This window comes from Scyliorhinus canicula, chromosome 7 (assembly GCF_902713615.1).
Source record: "Scyliorhinus canicula chromosome 7, sScyCan1.1, whole genome shotgun sequence".
Lineage (NCBI taxonomy): Eukaryota > Metazoa > Chordata > Chondrichthyes > Carcharhiniformes > Scyliorhinidae > Scyliorhinus > Scyliorhinus canicula.
In genome coordinates this window covers 22,638,793-22,661,869 of record NC_052152.1, presented here as the reverse complement: position 1 = coordinate 22,661,869, position 23,077 = coordinate 22,638,793, and the positions used below count along the sequence as shown (strand labels likewise).

Below are 23,077 nucleotides of genomic sequence, written 5' to 3'. Positions count from 1 at the left end.
AACTCCATAGTCCTCAATTACTTTAGTTCATCCCTAGGTGTGCTTCCTGACGAATCGCATCTTCTGATGCGTCAAAATAATAGTCTCTGGCCTTGAAGATTACCCGAAGGCGAGTCGGGTACACCACACCAAACCTCACGTTGTTCTTGAACAGCGCAGCTTTGGCCACACGCCGCACGTCTTCTCACCAGCTCTGTCCGAAGATCTTGATATGTTCTGGTGGCAGGCATGATGCTCCCATCGACAATCCTGATAATCCTTCGCCCACCTCTGGACCTACCCCATGTCCAGGTAAAGATGGAACCAGTCTACGACCACCTGAGATGGGTCCCCAATCTGGATTTGGCTGGAGTGATCAATAGGCACGTTCCAACACTGGAGGAGTCGTAATGACATCATAAGGAGGTGTTAGCGATTCTGGAAAGTGTGAAAATAGATAAATCCCCTGGGACTGGGATTTATCCTAGGATTCTCTGGGAAGCTAGGGAGGAGATTGCTGAGCCTTTGGCTTTGATCTTTAAGTCATCTTTGTCTACAGGAATAGTGCCAGAAGACTGGAGGATAGCAAATGTCCCCTTGTTCAAGAAGGGGAGGAGAGATAACGCCGGTAACTATAGATCAGTGAGCCTTACTTCTGTTGTGGGAAAGGTCTTGTAAAGGTTTATAAGAGATAGGATGTATAATCATCTGGAAAGGAATAATTTGATTAGAGATAGTCAACACGGTTTTGTGAAGGGTAGGTCGTGCCTCACAAACCTCATTGAGTTCTTCGAGAAGGTGACCAAACGGGTGGATGAGGGTAAAGCAGTTGATGTGGTGTATATGGATTTCAGTAAAGCGATTGATGAGGGTTCCCCACGGTAGGCTATTGCAGAAAATAGAGGCATGGGATTCAGGGTGATTTAGCAGTTTGGATCAGAAATTGGCTAACTGATAAAAGACAACGGGTGGTGGTTGATGGGAAATGTTCTGACTGGTGTCCAGTTACTAGTGGGGTACCAGAAGGATCTGTTTTGGGGCCGCTGCTGTTTGTAATTTTTATAAATGACCTGGAGGAGGGCGTAGAAGGATGGGTGAGTAAATTTGCAGACGACACTAAAGTCGGTGGAGTTGTAGACAGTGTGGAAGGATGTTGCAGGTTAAAGAGGGACATAGATAAGCTGCAGAGCTGGGCTGACAGGTGGCAAATGGAGTTTAATGCAGAAAAGTGTAAGGTGATTCATTTTGGAAGGAATAACAGGAAGACAGAGTACTGGGCTAATGGTAAGATTCTTGGTAGTGTGGACGAGCAGAGAGATCTCGGTGTCCATGTCCATAGATCCCTGAAAGTTGCTACCCAGGTTAAGAGGGTTGTTAAGAAGGCGTACGGTGTGTTAGCTTTTATTGGTAGAGGAATTGAGTTTCGGAGCCATGAGGTCATGTTGCAGTTGTACAAAACTCTGGTGCGGCCGCATTTGGAGTATTGCGGCAGTTCTGGTCGCAGCATTATAGGAAGGATGTGGAAGCACTGGAAAGGGTACAGAGGAAATTTGTAAAGATGTTGCCTGGTATGGAGGGAAGATCATATGAGGAAAGGCTGAAGGACTTGAGCACAGTAAGAAGTCTTACAACACCAGGTTAAAGTCCAACAGGTTTGTTTCAAACACGAGCTTTCGGAGCGCAGCTCCTTCCTCAGGTGAATGGAGAGGTATGTTCCAGCAACATTTATATAGACAAAGTCAGAGATGCTGGACAATGCTTGGAATGCGAGCATTTGCAGGTAATCAAATCATTACAGATCCAGGGAGAGGGATAATCACAGGTTAAAGAGGTGTGAATTGTCTCATGCCAGAACAGTTGGTAGGATTTTGCAAGTCCAGGCCAGATGATGGGGGTTGGATGTAATGCGACATGAATCCAAGATCCCTGTTGAGGCCGCACTCATGCGTGCGCATCTTAGCTACAAGTTTTTGCTTGGCAATTCTGCGTTGTCGCGTGTCCTGAAGACCGCCTTGGAGAACGCCTACCCGGAGATCAGAGGCTGAATGCCCTTGACTGCTGAAGTGTTCCCCGACTGGAAGGGAACATTCCTGCCTGGTGATTGTCGCACGATGCCCGTTCATTCGTTGTCGCAGTGTCTGCATGGTCTCGCCAATGTACCACGCTTCGGGACATCCTTTCCTGCAGCGTAAGAGGTAGACTACATTGGTTGAGTCGCACGAGTATGCGCCGCATACCTGGTGGGTTGTGTTACCACGTGTAATGGTGGTATCCAAGTCGATGATCTGGCATGCCTTGCAGAGATTGCCCAAATTCTGTTGCATTCTTCGACACACTCATCTCCATCAAGGACGGTCACCTTAGCACTTCGCTTTACCGCAAGCCCAGAGACAACCTCACGATGCTCCACTTCTCCAGCTTTCACCCAAAACACATTAAAGAAGCCATCCCCTATGGACAAGCCCTCCGTATACACAGGATCTGCTCAGACGAGGAGGAGCGTAACAGACACCTACTGATGCTGAAAGATGCTCTCGTACGAACGGGATATGGCGCTCGATCATCGATCGACAGTTCCAACGCGCCACAGCAAAAAACCGCACCGACCTCCTCAGAAGACAAACACGGGACATCACTGACAGAGTACCCTTTGTCGTCCAGTACTTTCCTGGGGCGGAGAAACTACGACATCATCTTCGCAGCCTTCAACACATCATCAATGAAGATGAACATCTTGCCAAGGTCATCCCCACACCCCCACTACTGGCCTTCAAACAACCGCGCAACCTCAAACAAACCATTGTTTGCAGCAAATTACCCAGCCTTCAGAACAGCGACCACGACACCACACAACCCTGCCAGGGCAATCTCTGCAAGACATGCCAGATCATCGACTTGGATACCACCATTACACGTGGTAACACCACCCACCAGGTACGCGGCACATACTCGTGCGACTCGACCAATGTAGTCTTACCTCTTACGCTGCAGGAAAGGATGTCCCGAAGCGTGGTACATTGGCGAGACCATGCAGACACTGCGACAACGAATGAACGGGCATCGTGCGACAATCACCAGGCAGGAATGTTCCCTTCCAGTCGGGGAACACTTCAGCAGTCAAGGGCATTCAGCCTCTGATCTCCGGGTAAGCGTTCTCCAAGGCGGCCTTCAGGATACACGACAACGCAGAATTGCCGAGCAGAAACTTGTAGCCAAGTTCCGCACGCATGAGTGCGACCTCAACCGGGATCTTGGATTCATGTCGCATTACATCCACCCCCCACCATCTGGCCTGGACTTGCAAAATCCTACCAACTGTTCTGGCTTGAACATAGAACAGTACAGCACAGAACAGGCCCTTCGGCCCTCAATGTTGTGCCGAGCAATGATCACCCTACTCAAACCCGCGTATCCACCCTATACCCGTAACACAAGAACACCCCCCCCCCCCTTAACCTTACTTTTTAGGACACTATGGGCAATTTAGCATAGCCAATCCACCTAACCCCCACATCTTTGGACTGTGGGAGGAAACCGGAGCACCCGGAGGAAACCCACGCACACACGGGGAGGACGTGCAGACTCCGCACAGACAGTGACCCAGCCGGGAATCGAACCTGGGACCCTGGAGCTGTGAAGCATTTATGCTAACCACCATGCTACCGCGCTGCCCCAAATGAGACAATTCATACCTCTTTAACCTGTGATTATCCCTCTCCCTGGATCTGTAATGATTTGATTACCTGCAAATGCTCGCATTCCAAGCATTGTCCAGCATCTCTGACTTTGTCTATATAAATGTTTCTGGAACATACCTCTCCATTCACCTGAGGAAGGAGCTGCGCTCCGAAAGCTCGTGTTTGAAACAAACCTGTTGAACTTTAACCCGGTGTTTTAAGACTTCTTACTGTGCTCACCCCAGTCCAACGCCGGCATCTCCACATCATGAAGGACTTGAAGCTGTTTTCGTTAGAGAGAAGAAGGTTAAGAGGTGACTGAATTGAGGCATACAAGATGATCAGAGGATTAGATAGGGTGGACATTGAGAGCCTTTTTCCTCGGATGGTGATGTCCAGCACGAGGGGACATAGCTTTAAATTGAGTGGAGATAGATATAGGACAGATGTCAGAGGTAGGTTCTTTACTCAGAGAGTAGTAAGGGCGTGGAATGCCCTACCTGCAACAGTAGTGGACTCGCCAACACTAAACGCATTCAAATGGTCATTGGAAAGGCATATGGACAATAATGGAATAGTGTAGAGGGACTTTAGAAGGATTTCACAGGTCGGCGCAACATCGAGGGCTGAAGGGCCTATACTGCGCTGTAATGTTCTACGTTCTTTCCCCCCCCCCAACGTTCTGAACATCTTGGACGCATAGTCCATGGATTTTGAGCTCTCCAGCAGCTCGACGATCCTTAGGTTTTGCAGTCTGGAGCGGTTCTTGACCTTAAGCGCCCTCCACTCTAACTCCAGTGAGGCCGTCAGATCATTATGGTTGGAGAACGGTGCTTCCACCTTTTGAATCGTGTCTCCATCCGCTGGTCCAACTTCTCCATTATTGCCTGGATTGGGGCCAAAGCCCCCTCCATTGTCTTCTTTAGATCCTTGGTCATCTCCTGTTGCTGCTTCCTAAATTCATTGAACAGAAAGCTAACGATTTCTCGGTTGTCCATTGAGGAGCCCCAGTCTCAGCATAGAACATAGAACAGTACAGCACAGAACAGGCCCTTCGGCCCTCGATGTTGTGCCGAGGAATGATCACCCTACTCAAACCCACGTATCCACCCTATACCCGTAACCCAACAACCCCTCCCCCCCCCCCCTTAACCTTACTTTTTAGGACACTACGGGCAATTTAACATGGCCAATCCACCTAACCTGCACATCTTTGGACTGTGGGAGGAAACCGGAGCACCCGGAGGAAACCCACGCACACACGGGGAGGATGTGCAGACTCTGCACAGGCAGTGACCCAGCCAGGAACCGAACCTGGGACCCTGGAGCAGTGAAGCATTTATGCTAACCACCATGCTACCGTGTGGCCTCATTCCAGAAGCCGCCACTGCATTGTTTGCCACTGCTGGGGCTCAAAGTGCGCCAGGCTCCGTCGATGTTCCCTTGCCCAACTTCTGTTTGGAGCTGCTTGTACTGGACATGGTAAGAAGGGGGTCCTGTACTAAATGATTCTATTCTTTAAAACAAAAGCGCATGCATCGGGCGGAAAGAGCCAAAAACTGAGCGCCCCATCGGGAGTCACCACGTGTGCGTCCGCTTGGCACATCGCCACCACTGGAAGTCCCAAAATATATAAACTTAACCTGAAACACATCTGTCAAATAAGCTTTTTTTAATATGTAAATTTCTTGAAGAACTGGAATTGTTAAGTAAGGTGGTGCAGTGGTTAGCACTGTTGTCTACGACGCTGAGGACCTGGGTATGATCCCGGCCCTGGGTCACTGTCCGTGTGGAATTTACATGTTCTCCCCGTGTGCAGGTTAGGTGGGTTGGCCACACTAAATTGCTCCTTAAATTTTTTTATTTATTTTTTATTAAGGGGCAATTTAACGTGGCCAATCAACCTAACCTGCACATCTTTGGTTGTGGGGGTGAGACCCACATAGACATGGGGAGAATGTGCAAACTCCTCACAGAAAGTGACCAAGGGCCGGGATTCGAAACCCGGGCCCTCAGCGCCGTAGGCAGCAATGCTAACCACTGTGTCGCCCCCTATTGCCCCTTAATTTGAAGAAAATAATTGAGTACTCTAAATTTATAATAATAAAAAATAGAATTGTTAGATGAAGTTTTTAGCGGGGTTCCCGTTGGTCATGGTAAACCTGGGAAAATCATAGAATTTTGTAAAGATACGGATGAGACTTCTGACTTTAGGGTGGGGCGTGGTTTAGAATTCCAATGTTTTCCGACGTCCACTTCCTACCCTTCTCTGATCATTTGCATCGGATGTCCAGAATCCAGGGAAATAGACTTGTGACCCAATAAGTATTTTTCTTAAAATTCCACAAAACCAGGTTGCTGTGCAAGAAAGTTATTGAATAACTGCCATACAATGTAAGATTCCAATATTTATGTAAAGCTACAATTAGCAGAGTTCATAATCTATTTGTAAGAAAAAATGGGCATGAAAGATTTCAATTCGGTTATGGAAAAATCATGGAACTTTATTCCGCGAAAGGTGCAGGAACTCTCATGGAGAGTATGAATATTAGATTTTGAGCAAAGTCAATTTTTCGGCATTTCATTTTCAGTGCTTGTTTTTGATCATTTGTGGTCATATCTAGGATTACAGGAATATTATACACACTCCGATGGACTTGGCAACTATAAAAGAAGCATTAGAAATGGAAAATTATGAAAGTCCTATAGAACTTTGCAAAGATGTGCGATTAATCTTCAGCAACGCTAAAGCTTATTCCCCAAATAAAAAATCGAAGGTAATCTGAATCAGACATTTCGCGACTGTAATAATACATTATGCGGTAAAACTTTCATTCTTTTTCGGACACGTGTTAACTTGGATGTGCTTTTGAAGTCAGTGGAATTAAAAATTGGGACTTGTAAAATGGCTGAAAATCCATCATCTATGTTATTCCATAACACAAATCCAAGGTTTTTCCCCCAGTAATGCCATGGCAATGCTGCTTTTGTACTCCTTGATAAATGTCACCGGGGTGTATGCGCTGTCAAAGTAACTTTGGTGAGTTGCTGCTATGCACTTTATACAACCAACAAAAACAGCACCCAGCCAGGAAGCTTCCAACATGCTCCTGACATGAGCCTTTGTAGATGAGCTACTGTGTGCACTTATCTCTCTTGCGCCTCTCTCTCTCTCTCTCTCTCTCTCTCTCTCTCACACACACACACTCCTCTCTCTCGCATGTGCCTCTCTCTCTCTCTCTCTCTCTCTCTCTCAGACTCCCTCTTCCATATTTCCAAATATCCTCTCAATGCTCCATGTGAACATAAGAACATAAGAACTAGGAGCAGGAGTAGGCCATCTGGCCCCTCGAGCCTGCTCCGCCATTCAATGAGATCATGGCTGATCTTTTGTGGACTCAGCTCCACTTTCCGGCCCGAACACCATAACCCTTAATCCCTTTATTTTTCAAAAAACTATCTATCTTTACCTTAAAAACATGTAATGAAGGAGCCTCAACTGCTTCACTGGGCAAGGAATTCCATAGATTCACAACCCTTTGGGTGAAGAAGTTCCTCCTAAACTCAGTCCTAAATCTACTTCCCCTTATTTTGAGGCTATGTCCCCTAGTTCTGCTTTCACCCGCCAGTGGAAACAACCTGCCCGCATCTATCCTATCTATTCCCTTCATAATTTTAAATGTTTCTATAAGATCCCCCCTCATCCTTCTAAATTCCAATGAGTACAGTCCCAGTCTACTCAACCTCTCCTCATAATCCAACCCCTTCAGCTCTGGGATTAACCTAGTGAATCTCCTCTGCACACCCTCCAGTGCCAGTACGTCCTTTCTCAAGTAAGGAGACCAAAACTGAACACAATACTCCAGGTGTGGCCTCACTAACACCTTATACAATTGCAACATAACCTCCCTAGTCTTAAACTCCATCCCTCTAGCAATGAAGGACAAAATTCCATTTGCCGCCTTAATCACCTGTAAACCAACTTTCTGTGACTCATGCACTAGCACACCCAGTTCTCTCTGCACAGCGGCATGCTTTAATATTTTATCGTTTAAATAATAATCCCGTTTGCTGTTATTCCTACCAAAATGGATAACCTCACATTTGTCAACATTGTATTCCATCTGCCAGACCCTAGCCCATTCACTTAATCTATCCAAATCCCTCTGCAGACTTCCAGTATCCTCTGCACTTTTTGCTTTACCACTCATCTGAGTGTCATCTGCAAACTTGGACACATTGCCCTTGGTCCCCAACTCCAAATCATCTATGTAAATTGTGAACAATTGTGGGCCCAACACGGATCCCTGAGGGACACCACTAGCTACTGATTGCCAACCAGAGAAACACCCATTAATCCCCATAATAATCGTTTATTGTCACAAATAGGCTTCAATGAATTTACTGTGAAAAACCCCTAGTCGCCACATTCCGGCGCCTGTTCAGGGAGGCTGATACGGGAATTGAACCCGCGCTGCTGCCTTGTTCTGCATTACAAGCCAGCTATTTAGCCCACTGTGCTAAACCAGCCCCTCAGATTAAGAACGGTTACTTGGGTTCGGCCCTTAATTATGAAATGTGATTGTTAGTAATCTGGGAAAATTGGAAACAAAAACCATTTAATGTTAATTATGAATAGATTATGTAGTGACCTGTAATAGTTATTCCATTACAAAGTTGCTATATTATGATATTAGAATACTCTTAACAGCCATCATTTTTCTAAAAAAATAGATATACAGCATGACTCTGAGGTTGTCTGCATTTTTTGAGGACCAAATTCGAACAATTGTTTCCGATTATAAAACAGCTCTAAATTATAATAAAAGGAGTCAACACAAACAAAGATACAAGAAACGACTGCATAGTTCTGAAGCCTCCAGGTCAAGTAGCAGAGCCTCCAGGTATGTTATTTGTGCAGTGTTTTGTTTTCTTTAAACTGATCACAATTAAAATTAAGGCCATGGTAATTTAATTTTGTAGCCTCTGTGGTTCAATAGATCAGCTTTAGTTGTGCAGCAAAGGTCAGGTTGTGGATGGGAAGTGTTAATGGAGCTGTGGTCAGAAAATCTGCACACAACAGTTAAGAAACTCGCCTTTCTGGAGAATTTTAGACATAATACTGTGTTATACCAGTTTATGGTGCACCCTGTCAAATCTGCACCTCAATGGTCTATTTTAATGTAAAGTAACTTGAGGAAAAATAAAACTGCTTCTTTTGGTGGGGACTGTGGAAGATGAATTAAAGACATGATGTTCAAAGAGTACTTGTGGATAATGTCATGGGAGTACCTTTAAGAGCTGGGTGTTTATCAGTGATGTCAGAGTGTGGGTGGAGCTGTCTGTCTGCTTTGCTTTCGTTTTTGAGCAGGCTGCTGCAGAGTCGGTTTTTAGTTTCATTTTCAGAGAGAAGAGCTGCAGTGAAACCCAGCAGATGTGCATGAATCTCTCTGCAAGCTAAAGTGTTCATTTGGGTGATTTTTTTATTAAACAAACAATTTTATTGAGGTATTTTAGGCATATAGAAAAAGTGACATTGTACAGTACAAAAAAAAAGAACCCCCCCCCCCCCCCCCCCCCGCTTACTCCTCTGCGAAGAAGTCAATAATTCTCTGCCACCTTCGGGCGAACCATAGTAGCGAACCTCTCGAGGTGAACTTGACTTTCTCTAGGCCAAGAAAGCTCGGCATGTCCGATAGCCATACCTCAGCCCTCGGGGGCTTTAAGTCCTTCCATGCTAACAGTATTCGTCGCCGGGCTACCAGGGAAGCAAAGGCCAAAATGTCGGCCTTTCTCTCTTCCTGGACTCCCAGGTCCTCCAAAACCCCAAAGATTGCCACCTCCGGGCTCATTACCACCCCAGTTTTCAATACCCGGGACATGACATCTCCGAATCTCTGCCAATACCCCCTGAGTTTAGGGCATGACCAGAACATGTGTACATGGTTAGCTGGCCCTCCGGCGCATCTAGCACACTTGTCCTCCAGCCCGAAGAATCTGCTCATCCGGGCCACTGTCATATGGGCCCGGTGCACGACCTTAAACTGGATCAGGCTGAGCCTGGCGCATATTGCGGTCGTGTTTACTCTGCTCAGGGCTTCTGCCCAAATACCGTCCTCCAGCTCCTCCCCCCCCCCCCCCCCCCCCCCCCGAGCTCCTCCTCCCACTTAAGCTTTAGGTCCTCGGTCTGTGTATCCTCAGCTCCCATTACTTCCTTGTAGACGTCTGAAACTCTCCCCTCTCCCCTAGAAACTACCCTGTCCTGCCTCTCCTTCGGCAGGAGACGTGGGGAGGACGGCACCAGCGGCGTACAAAATCCCTCACCTGCAAGTATCTAAAGTCGTTCCCTCTCGCCAGTCTAAACTTCTCCTCCAGCGCCCTCATGCTCGGAAAGCTCCCTTCCAGGAACAGATCCCCCACCCTCTCAATCCCCGCCCTCCTCCACAGTCGATACCCCCCCATCCATGTTCCCCGGGGCAAATCGGTGGTTGCCGCAGACTGGGCTCCACACCGATGCTCTTACCTCCCCTACATGCTTCCTCCACTGGCCCCAGATCCGAAGAGCCACCACCACTATCGGGCTGGTGGAGTACCGTGCCGGAGGAAGCGGCAGAGGCGCCGTGACCAGAGCTGCTAAGCTAGTGCCTCTGCACGAAGCAGCCTCCATCTGCTGCCAAACCGACCCCGCACCCACCATCCATTTCCTTATCATCGCTATGTTGGCCGCCCAGTAATAGTTGCTGAAGTTCGGCAACGCCAGCCCCCCTTCTCCTCTGCTCCTTTCAAGCATCACCCTCTTCACCCGCGGGGACTTCCCTGCCCCTACAAATCCCAGAATAATTTTGTTCAGCCTCTTAAAGAAGGATCACGGGATAAAGATGGGGAGACACTGAAAAACAAACAAGAACCGCGGGAGAATTGTCATCTTAACGGTCTGCACCCAATGACAGCGGGAGCGCATCCCACCTCCGGACCTCCTCCCTCACTCATTCCACCAGTCGAGACAGGTTGAGCTGATGCAACCTGCCCCAGTCCCGTGCCACCTGAATCCCCAAATATCGGAAACTCCCCAACTAGCCTGAACGGCAACCCCTTCAGCCTATTCTCCTGCCCCCTCACCTGAATTACAAACAACTCGCTCTTTGCCATGTTCAGTTTGTATCCAGAGAACCGGCCAAATTCCCTCAGGGTTGCCATAATACAGTCCATCCCCACCATTGGGTCCGATACATATAACAGCAGATCATCCGCGTACAACGAGACTCTATGTTCCACTCCCCCCGGACCAGCCCTTTCTAGCCCCCAGAAGCTCTCAGTGCAATTGCCAGCGGCTCTATGGCCAGCGCAAACAGCAGTGGGGAGAGAGGGCAGCCCTGTCTTGTCCCACGGTGCAGTCTAAAGTAGTCCGATGTTGTTCTGTTCGTCCTTACACTCGTCTCCGGGGCCTGATACAATAGCCTAACCCAGTCGATGCACCCAGCCCCGAACCCGAACCGTCCTAGTCCCTCCCACAGATAATCCCACTCGACCTGGTCAAGAGCCTTTTCAGCATCCATGGCTACCACTATCTCTACCTCCCTACTCTCCGGGGGCATCATAATCATGTTGAGCAATCTTCTTATGTTGGCCACCAGCTGCCTCCCCTTTACAAACCCGGTTTGATCCTCCACAATTACATCCGGTACACAGTCCTCCATTCTGGCCGCCAAAACCTTGGCCAGTAACGTGGCGTCTACGTTGATAAAGGAGATTGGCCTGTATGAGCCACAGGCCTCCTGGTTCTTATCCCGTTTCAGAATGAGCGAGATGGTGGCCTGCGACATCGTCGGGGGTAAACTCCCCTGTCTCTTGCCTCGTTAAAGACCCTGACCAGCACCGGCCCCACAATCCCGACAAATTTTTTGTGAAACTCCACCGGATACCCGTCCGGCCCCGGGGCTTTACCCGACTGCATGACCTTCAGGCCCCCCAATACCTCTTCGATCCTGACCAGGGCCCCCAGTCCGTCCACCAACCCCCTCCCCACTCTTGGGAAGGTCAGTCCATCCAGGAATCGCCTCATCCCCCCTGTCCCACGAGTGGTTCCGAAGTGTACAGCTTCCTATAAAAGTCCCTAAAGACCTTGTTCAGACCTGCTGGATCACCCACTAGATTACCTTCCCCATCCACTACACTCCCTATTTCCCTAGCCGCTTCCCTCTTCCTCAGTTGCTGCGCAAGCATTCTACTGGCCTTCTCCTCATGCTCATAAATCGGGCCTTTTACCTTTCTAAGCTGCTCTACAGCCTTGCCTGTAGTCAGCACCCCAAATTCGGCCTGCAGCCTCTGTCGTTTCCTGAGTAACTTTGGCCTCGGGGATTCCACGTAACTCATGTCCGTCCGTAGAATTTCCTTAATCAGTCGGTCCGTCTCTGCCCCATCTGTCCTGTGCCTGTACGCCCGGATTGAAATCAGCTCGCCTCTATCAGCTCCCCTCTCGCCACTGCCTTCAGTGCCTCCCAGAACACCGCTGCCGAGACTTCTCCAGTATCGTTCACCTGCAGGTAATTCTGCATGCATTTCCTCAGCCTCTCACACACCGCCTCGTCCGCGAGTAGTCCAACTTCCAGCCTCCATGGTGGGCGCTGAAAGCTGTCCTTACAGAACTGCAGGTCTACCCAGTGCAGAGCATGGCCCAATATGGCAATTGCCGAATATTCTGCCCCGGCCAGCAGGTCCCGACTCATCACAAAGTAGTCAATTCGGGAATACACCTTGTGGACTTGGGAGTAATACGAGAACTCCCTCGCTGTCGGCCGGCTAAATCTCCATGGATCTGCTCCCCCCATTTGCTCCATGAACCCTCTCAGTTTCTTTGCCATCGCTGGCAGCCTGGCCATTCTTGAGCATGACTGGTCCAGGCTCGGGTCCAGGACTGTATTAAAGTCCCCGCCCATGATCAACTTAAGCGAGTCCAAGTCGGGGATCTTCCCTAGCATCCTCCTAATAAAATCTACATAGTCCCAATTAGGGGAGTACACACTGACCAGGACTACTCTCACCCCTTCGAGTTACCCCTCACCATAACGAACCTGCCACCCCCATCCACGACTGTGCCCTCCGCCTCAAATTGTACCCTTTTATTAAACAGGATCGCAACCCCCCTCGTCTTAGAATCAAGCTCCGAATGAAAGACCTGACTGACCCAGCCCTTCCTTAACCTAACCTGGTCTGCCACTTTCAGGTGCGTCTCCTGCAACAAGAATATGTCCGCCTTCAGAACCCGCAGATGTGCAAACACATGCACATGCACCCTCTTCACTGGCCCGTTTAACCCTCTAACATTCCAGGTGATCAGCCTGGTTGGGGGGCACTTTGCCACCCCCCCCCCCCCCCCCCCCCCCCCCCTTTGCCAATCATCCATCCCCTTTCCTTAGCCAGCCCCACCAGGCATGTGTCGTGCTTCCTCGGGCCTGCCTCCTGGCCGGCTCCACCCATGACCACCTCACAGTTACCATGCCCAGTTTCCATCCCCGTCAGCAGAACAACTCCCCCCCCCCCCTCCCCCCCATCCCCAGCAACACCATCCTATCACCTAACCCCTGCTCTAATCTAACAAGTGACTCCCTTGTTGTGTCTGCCTCATCTGCGCTCTGTGCCCTATCCACCACCAGTGGGTGCGGGAACACCTTGTTCCCCAGCAACTTCTTAAACATACCCTCCACATATGCGGCAGCGTCTAGCCCCTCTGCCCCCTCCGGGAGGCCCACGATTCTCACGTTCTGCCGGCGAGATCTGTTGTCCAGGTCCTCCAGCCTTTTCCAGAAGTACTTTTTGCTGGTCCCTTAGCCTCCGAATCTCCGCATCCGCCCACCCCCACCTCTGCTCCCGTTGACTAGCTGCACTCAGGTAGCCTGGGGTTCCCAGCCTCGACATCAGCCTGTCTCCCACCCATTGTTCCCAGTCACCCCGACCCCTCCACACCACCCCGACCCCTCCACACCACTTCCCCAGATCAGCCCTACTTAAGCAAACACTCTATACAAGTCATAAACAACCCCCACAATAGCACAATTCAAGTTAAACAAGAAAAAAAGAGATAAGAAATAACAGGCACTCTTCAGTCCTACCCATACAGACACAGAAAAAGATTGCACAAAGTTCCTCTGAAGCATCCATTTTAACCCAACCCTTTTAACTGTTTTCTTTATTAATTCCCCCCAGCCAAACTCCAACTAAGCAAAGAGCCCAAACAGGAAACATTCAGGAAAATCACGCAAAAATAAGAAAAAAAAAAGATACATCCCAAAACAGGAGCGACACCACATATACTTAAAAGCTTTAACATAAGTCCAAACAGTCTCAGCTCAGGGCCAGCCCTTGCTTCTTAACGAAGTCCATCACCTCTTCGGGTGCCTCGAAATAGTGGTGCTGACCCTTATACATAACCCACAGTCGAGCCGGAAAAAGCAGCCCGAATTTCACCTTGGTTTTTATACAGTATCTCCTTCACCTACCTGTAGCCTCCCCCCTCCTGGCCACCACCGCACTCAAATCTTGGTACACACACAGGGTGGTATTGTCCAAAATACAGCTTTGTGTGCTCTTTGCCCATTGCAGCACCCATTCCTTGTCCAGGTACCTGTGAAAGCGTACCACCATCGCTCGTGGGGGACTCCCTTGTTGCGGCTGCCTCACCTGCACTCTGTGTGCCCTGTCCACCACCGGCGGGCGCGGCAACACCTCGTTCCCCAGCAGCTTCTTAAACACACCCTCCACATATGCGGCAGCGTCTAGCCCCTCTGCCCCCTCCGGGAGGCCCACGATTCTTGCGTTCTGCCGGCAAGATCTGTTGTCCAGGTCCTCCAGCCTTTTCCAGAAGCACTTTTTGCTGGTCCCTTAGCCTCCTAATCTCCACATCCGCCACCATTTGAAAGTCAGCCTGCTCCTCCACTGACTTCTCCAACTGCTGGAGCTTCTCAGCCTGATCATCCAGCCTTTTTCCCATCCGATCAATCGACTTCTGAAGTGGCTCCAAGTTGTCACGCTTCAAAGCCAAAAAGCCCTCCTGCATAGTTTGCAGCAGCTGCTCCATTGTGGGCTGGGCTGTCGGCTCCTTGCTCTGAACACCAGCCATGCTGGTCTCTCTCACAGCCTCCACTGTGCCCTTACTCAACCACTTCTTCTGCTGTTTACAGTCGCCCCGGCTTCTTAGGTCCATACAATTACGTATGGGTCCTGTGCCTGAGTACTATTGCTTTCCAGTTCCGCGCTCAAAAGCGCAGAAAAGTCAGGGGAAAAGGTCCAAAAGTCCGACCGAAACGGGAGCCACCAAATGTGCGACCTACGACCTTATAGCTGCCACTGGAAGTCCTATTTGGGTGATTTCAAAGGGATAACTGCTCTCATTAGAGAATTTAAAACTGATCTCTGTGTCAAAGGGGTATTTTGTCTTCTGGATGTTGTTTGGCAATTTATCAAGGGTTATCTATAGAGTGCTGCATTCTTTGGGGATTTATTGGTGTTGATAGTTGTTAAGATATTTACTGTGGGTTTATAAAGTGTTAACTGGTTTCATAAATGGGCAGCACGGTAGCATTGTGGATTGCACAATCGCTTCACAGCTCCAGGGTCCCAGGTTTGATTCTGGCTTGGGTCACTGTCTGTGCGGAGTCTGCACATCCCGTGTGTGCGTGGGTTTCCTCTGGGTGCTCCGGTTTCCTCCCACAGTCCAAAGATGTGCAAGTTAGGTGGATTGGACATGATAAATTGCCCTTAGTGTCCAAAATTGCCCTTAGTGTTGGGTGGGGTTACTGGGTTATGGGGATAGGGTTGGGGTGTTAACCTTGGGTAGGGTGCTGTTTCCAGGAGCCGGTGCAGACTCAATGGGCTGAATGGCCTCCTGCACTGTAAATTATATGATCTATGATAAATAAGCATTGTTTTAATTTGAAAGTACTGTAACTCTCTGTTGAATAACACCTGAAAGGCAGGCCCGTGTGCTCCCATAACCACAATACATTCAAAGTTAAGGGTCAGGTGAACTCCATGATACACTTTGGGGGGTTCTCTAAATCCTGGACCTTAACAATAATTTTTAAAAATACCTTAATGTTTCAAGTGGTTAAGTGGAATGATCTAACAACAGGCATATCCTGTCAGGCATGCCAGTATTAAATGTTTCCATTATAATTGAAAGCATATTTGTAGCATCTGCATCTTCAGACTGTACATTAAAAAAAAATTAAACAATAGTTCAATCACTGGGAGTAGTATGGATATTCTTTTGTTAACTGTGAGGCAAATGTCAATTATGCCATATTGTGGCAGGAATTTAATACCAAAAGATTGGGAACAGTTGAAGTTGGTGCAAAATACAAATCTGGCAGCTGGGGGTGGAAGAACCAAGAGTGCGTAAATAAGGTTATACACAGGCGCTGAGAAAAAATTGTGAGATTAAAGTTTTAAAATCCTAAAACGAACCAAGTTGCACATCTGAGACTGTTGATAATATGGAACAAATTCTGTGACATTAGGAAAATATCACAATGGATATCTAGCATCATGGATAGAGAGAAATGCAGTTCTGGTCTGGAGAATGTAATGTACATGAATTTAGGAAATGGGATTTAAAATTTTATGTATGTGTCTATATCCAGAAGATCTGCATTCTTTAAAGTGAATTACTTAGAGGTACTGCCATTTGGTTGTCATTTATAATTTCAAGAACATAACTGGCAATCATCTTGAGCTGTTTACTTGTTTTTGTGCAATGTTTAGTCCAGAACGAAAAAGGAAACTAATGAAGCCTCCAGCAAAAGTGGAACATCTTTCCAAAAGATCTACCTCATTACATTCATCTCAGAACAGCACAAGTAGTACTGGAGATAGTGCCTGCAGTGATGCTTCTGAGCATTCTTCCACATCACCCAGAGTAAGGAACATTAGGGCCAAGACACCAATCCAAACTATAAAAAGAGAAAGAAAAAAAGGCTTGCCGAATGGATCAGTGGGATCAACAACAGGTGAGCAAACAGACTAAATTCAGCTTAATTCATATATGTGGAATATATATTTTGTTCAAAATGCTATACAAATACAAGTTGTTGAATAAACATCAGATTACCATGCAGTGTAGTTGTGTAACTGTTACTGCGTTTTTTGTGTCAGATTTTATTGACATTTGTAAACACTTGACCATCATGAATTGTTGATATGTAAGTTTCTGCAAGGATGCTCGCCAATGACCTTGAAGAAAGTTTTGAGACATCTAGCGATCTCTGGTGAGAACTTTAAAGGCGAGAAATTTATGTTCCCCGATTTTGGGTGAGGGTTGTGCTTGGTGGTATGACTGTGCCTGTGACACCACGGTGGGCAAGGCACAAAATTAGTTGACTCACCTCTTTTATATTATTTCAGTGTCATTCCCTCTGGCTCCAGCTGATGTTCTCTTCGCAACTCTACTGGTGAGCTCTGTACACAGTAGGGGCACCATATTTGTTTCCTGATTGTGTGGTAAAGGCAGACTACTTTTTCTCAAGTCAGCTTGATGGCCTACATCCTAAAGGTCTAAATGAGGTAGCTGCAGAGATACTGGATGCACTTGTTGTAGTTTTCTAAAACTCCCTAGATTCTAGAACAGTCTCAGCAGATTGAAAGTTAGGAAATGTAATTGTTCAATAAAGGAGGGAGGGAGAAGATGGGGAACTAGAGACCAGAGGCCTGACTTTGCTTGTTGGGGAATTGCTGCAATCTGTTATTAAGGAAGTCTTAATAATGCACTTAGAAAATCATAGTATGATCAGAGTCAGCATAGTTTTGTAAAGGAAAATTGTCTTCGATAGATTTGTTAAGAATGTTTTGAGGTTTTAAGAAGTAAATGAAGTAACCAGTTCATGTTGTATACTTGGATTTCCAAAAGATGTTCAGTAAGGTAGGCACAGAAGATTAATATGCAAGATAAGGGCTTATGGATTTGGAACATAGAACAGCACAGTACAGGCCCTTCGGCCCATGATGTTGTGCTGACCATTTATCCTAATCTTAAGATCAACCTAACCTACACCCCTTCAATTTACTGCTGTCCGTGTTCCTGTCCAAGAGTCGTTTAAATGATCCTAATGACTCTGACTGCACCACCTCTGCTGGTAGCGCATTCCACGCACCCACCATTCTCTGTGTAAAGAACCTACCTCTGACATCTCCCCTATATCTTCCTCCAATCACCTTAAAATTATGTCCCCCCTGGGGCAGCACGGTAGCGCAGTGGTTAACACGGTTGCCTCACTGCATCGAGGTCCCAGATTCAATGCTGGCTCTGGGTCACTGTCCGTGTGGAGTTTGCACATTCTCCCCGTGTTTGCGTGGGTTTTGGCCCCACAATCCAAAGATGTGCAGGGTAGGTGGATTGGCCACGCTAAATTTATTTTTTTTAAATTATGTTCCCTCATGACAGCCAATTCCACCCTGGAGAAAAGTCTCTGGCTATTCACTCTATCCACCCCTCTCATCACCTCTATGAAGTTACCTTTCTTCCTTTTTGACTCCAGTGAGAAAAGCCCTAGCTCCCTCAACCTCCCTTCATAAGACATGCCCTCTGGTCCAGGCAGCATCCTGGTCAATCTCCTTTCCACCCTCTCCAAAGCATCCACATCCTTCCTATAATGAGGCGACCAGGACTGGACACAATATTCCAAGTGTGGTCTAACCAGGGTTTTATAAAGCTGCAGCAAAATCCCGTGGCTCTTAAAGTCAATCCCCCTGTTAATGAAAGCCAACACACCATATGCCTGGTGTTTATTAGATAGCTGCAGTGATGTCAGTGAGTGGGTAGAGCTAGGCTGTCTGTCTGCATTTACTTTCACTTTGGGCTGTTTGCTACAGGGTGTGTTTTAGTTTCGTATTGAGAGCTGGATAGTTGCAGACAAAGCAAGGAGCTGTATAAGGATCTCTCTCTGCAAACTAAAGACTGTCTCCAGATCAATTGGGTCATTTCAAAATGCTGATTGTTCTCCGTAGTGAATTTAAACCTGATCTGTGTTAAAAAGGGTCTTTTGTATGTTTGGGGGCTGGTGTGAGGATGGGATCGTTGTTATTGTTATGGGGATTGACATATCTGTTGCTGATTATTGTTTATTGTTGGTGGGTGTAAATTCTGGAGAAAATGTGAAAAAGGAGAATAAAAATATATATTTTTTAAAGGATCTTTTGTCTTATGGATGTTAATAAAGGAAGATTAAGGTTTACTGTATCTGTGGGGATGATTGGTATTGATAGTTAAGATGTTTACTGTGGGTTTATAAAGTGTTAACTGGTTTCATAAATAAACATTGTTTTAATTTAGAAGTACTGCAGAGTTCTGTTGCATTACAACTGCAGAGTGGACTCGTGTGCTCCCCATAACCACAATCTATTAAAAGTTGTGGGTCAGGTGAACTCCACGATACACTTTGGGGTTCTCTAACCCCTGGCCCATAACAGGAGGCAATATTGACTCTCTGACACAGTTCTGAACGTGCAGGATCAGAGGGACCAGGAGGTGCTTGCGCATAGATCTTTTAAGATGGCAAGGCTGTATAAAAGTTGGTTCACAGCTGGAATACCGCTTTAAATATGTGATTGTACAAAAGAGGATACAGGAGAATTAGGAGGATGTTGCCTGGACTGGAGAATTTGAGGAAAGATTGGATAAACTTGGGTTATTTACTTGGAAACAGATGAGGCTGAGGGGAAATTTAATTGAAGTGTTTCTTTGCATCAGAACATGAAGACTCCAGTGAAAGTTCTGCTGAAGAGAATGAAAGTACTATGAAGTCTACAGCCTCCTCCCTGAATGATGCTTCTGCAGAGTCTGTGCCTGGCAGCAGTCGGACAATAAAAAAAAGGTGTCTCCGAAACAAAAATCAGGTGACCATGATTGAGCTTATTTTATATGTAATTTAATTTTCTAAACCTATTGGTTTAGATACACATCTGGAAAGTATCTCCAGTTTGTACTTTCACTTGCCTAGCAGTTCAGTAGAGATTGGCAACCCAGAAAATCTGATAAAATCAACTGTTTACCATGGATTGCTATTGTTCTGTTCTGCTTGTTGCTGAATTTAATTGTAATTTGGTTTTCTTTCTGGGGGAAGAGTTTAACGATAGTTTGTCTATTAATTCTCCTGTTCGGTTGAGGTATTAGTTTACTTTCTTGGCATTAAGTGGTAGTATGATTTAGTTTGTCACATACCCAACTGAATCAGAAGATTGATGATTCAAGGCCTACAATAAAATTTGTACATGTAAACTATGCTTATATTTCAACGCAATTCTGAGGGAGGCTACATGATGACAGCGATATTCTTTTGCTGAGTTTTTTAAACTTTAGATCTGTCTTGTTTCATCTTTGTTATCTTTCACTATCATTCTGACTCTCCAGAAGGCTAGGTGATTTGTTTAGGTTTAATGATATGTCTACTAAAAGTTCTGATTCAGTTCTTAATTGTTTTGAGTTTATTTAATCCCTCTTCTAACTGGAGAGGTGTAAAGGTAAAACTATTTTTTTTTGTTTAATTTCAGAAACAAGTGGTACTCAGGTAAATGGAGACAACAGAAAATTGGTTCGTCCGACGATGGCAGCTAAGAAACGCAAGATCTTGAGTGATTCTGAGGAAGAAGATTCCCATTCTGAGCAGGAACAGGAGATGTTAGGTGCAGTTAAGAGAAGAAAGTATGCCTGTGTTTTGGAAGAAGATGACTCTCTATCTGAGAGCCAGCAGCGGCAGGAAGGAGGAGCCCAGAAACCTAGTTCAAGTAGCAGTACCAGTTCCGGGACTGGAAGCAGTTCAAGCTCCAGTTCTGAATCAAAATCCCAGTCAGACACTGAATCCCGATCTGTTTCTGATTTGGATAGCGATTACAATGTGAAAGCAAAGACGAAAGCAAAATCAAAGATTAAAGTGAAAGCAAAAACAAAATTGAAGAGAGGGAGACCTAAAAAAGTTAAAGGGAAAGGAAAAACCAAAATAGCTTTTTCCAAAAAAGTCACCAGCAAGTTTGAATATAAGAAGCAGCAAAACATATTGGACAGCGATGATGACGAGGGGGATGATGATGATGATTCTGATTATGTAAAACGAGATTGTGTTTGTAGACCATCTGCAATAAGGACCAGAAATCAAGGCAGAAGAACTGTAAGATATGATGATTATGATTCAGATACAGACAGCGTTTTACAAAATGAGATTGCTAAAGTGTCCAGGTCGGGACGGGTACGGCGAATACCCATGAGAGTGAGAGACTGAGATGAAGCCATTTATTGGCATTGTACCACTGTGAATTTGTTTTCTCGAAAAATTTCAGGGATTATATTTATATTTTTCTGGGTTTATTTTCTGGGAAAGTGGGGGCAGCTGGCTGTGCTCGGACACAAAATCATGACCGATATTGCAACCATTAAGGAACATGTAGTAACAGCACAAGAAACTGCAGTAGTACATAAGTCAACTCTAGCGATGTCCATGGACCAAGCTAGAAAAATGTGTAACTTTGTTTTTTCTACGATGAAGCACTACAGCGAAAGTTATTTATTTTTGCTTCCTTGCATGTATTTTAAGCCAACTGAACAGCATACCTATTGTCTCACCAGTGGGCAGGTAGTTATTGTTCACATTTAGACACTGGATAATGGCAGCAGGAATAAACACAAGTTTTACATTCATTTTTTTTCCCTAATTTGTGATATCTTTGCATTAATTGAATTAATGTTCAATTCAAATAATTTTGCCTAAAGCTTGTGTACTTTCATACCAGAGTAGAGATTTGTTTTGGAGGTGCAGGGTAGAAGAGAAGGAAATTTTCAGGAAGGATAGGAAAAAACAGATTTTTCTTTTAAGTAGGTGTACAGTATTGCTCAAAAGCCTGTAACTTTCTTTGTACTAACCTTAACATTACTTATATTAATGAGCAATGGTTTAATTTAGTAGTAAGTTGGATAATTCTGATCCTTTAAATTTTCTGTCACATTGGCAGTCATCGTCTGTGCCTGATCAATTTGCTGTTTCCTGTGTTTGAGCAAAGAACAAGAACAATGTAATAGTAATGGCTTTATTGATCAGAACATTTTTTTCCAATTTATTGAAAGATGGAGAGGAAAATCAGTATTTACACAGTACCGACCTGATTGTGATCTAATTGCTGGTGCAGAAACAATGCAGATTTATGTGAGGTATGGCTTGGCACAAAGTTGAGTAATAGCTTAAGAGTTATATACCTAATTGACATTGTCTGGTTTAAAATCAATTTTACCCCTATTTTAAATTACTTTCCAGTTTGCGCGCTCCTTTTGTTTTAAGTGAACTGTCTTTAGTTTATTAAATTACTTTTCGTTAGTACCGCAACAATTCCCCAAATCTTTAATGTTGGCCATTAAATTTAGCAGAGGGTAGAGTTTTTTAAAAACCTCATTAAAAACAATATTTAAATATTCCCTTTTTACGAGGGTGCTAATCTGAGTGAATTCAGAAAGCATGGATTAACTATGAAATCCTCTTTTGCTATGATAAACCTTGTGATATTCCAATAATAATACTTCAGATCTTCCCAAACTGTGGCTCACCAGTGTGCTGGTGGTGTACAGTACACGATTATACCTTCAATCTGTACTTTTACGCTGAAGTTGCATCCTTTTTCAGAGTTTGTAAAATTTGTTTAGAAGAACATCCTTCATGCCCTCCACTTCTAAAGGAAGTAATTTGCAGTGAAGTGTAATTCCATCACCATTTTGTACCTTGCTTGAATATCCATATGTGTGTCTAGGTAATGAGCTTTCACAGGGCAAAAGGTTGAGGAAATGTAGGGTTATTTCACTCGAGCGTGATCTTTGACTCACATGCACATGATTTCAGATTAATGTTGAATGATAATGCAGGAACATTGGCTGTTATTTTTCTTCTGCAGTCTTGAGACATTGTGGATAACTAAAGCCCCTCCTCAGACTGATATAATCCAACAGAAATTAACAGGTATCAACCTTGGAACTTTGCTGCCCTATACTGGGGTAGCATAATGCTACTGTAATGAGTCATTAATGGAGTTCCTGTGTAAATCTTTGAGCTCCAAGCTGCTTGCCAATTTCCACAACAAAGATCATCCAGAGGAATACACAACATAAATCATTTGGCTAGATCTACAACAGTCACTGATGTAAACAAGTTGCGAAACAGAATTTCCTTTGATAAAGACACCTTTAACTCCGTTATGGATTGCAGATCACAAAGTAAATACTGCAAGAAAGGTAATTCCATAGTATTTGTAATGACAACAATGCAACACATCTAATTACATTTTCAAGTTGCTAACAGGCATGGGACCTAAAATAACTTCTGCCTATTTATAAAATACTTTTCTGAACATCTATCTCCCTGAAGTTATAAAATTAGCTGTGATTTTCTGAATACATC

General features: G+C 45.7%; 1 protein-coding gene across 3 annotated transcripts in view; it reads left to right on the top strand.

Annotated features, from left to right (window-relative positions):
- Nucleotides 1-20,442, top strand: part of LOC119968780 (bromodomain and WD repeat-containing protein 1-like) — a 232,603-nt gene extending 212,161 nt beyond the window's left edge. For all 3 annotated transcript variants that reach the window (XM_038801511.1, XM_038801510.1, XM_038801509.1), the window contains exons 36-40: nt 6,281-6,433; nt 8,391-8,560; nt 16,416-16,660; nt 19,396-19,541; nt 20,196-20,442. In XM_038801511.1, coding sequence (XP_038657439.1) covers nt 6,281-6,433; nt 8,391-8,560; nt 16,416-16,660; nt 19,396-19,541; nt 20,196-20,216 — 735 coding nt within the window. In that variant the 3' untranslated portion in view covers nt 20,217-20,442. The remainder of the gene's footprint in view (nt 1-6,280; nt 6,434-8,390; nt 8,561-16,415; nt 16,661-19,395; nt 19,542-20,195) is intronic.
- The last annotated feature ends 2,635 nt before the right edge of the window (nt 20,443-23,077 follow it).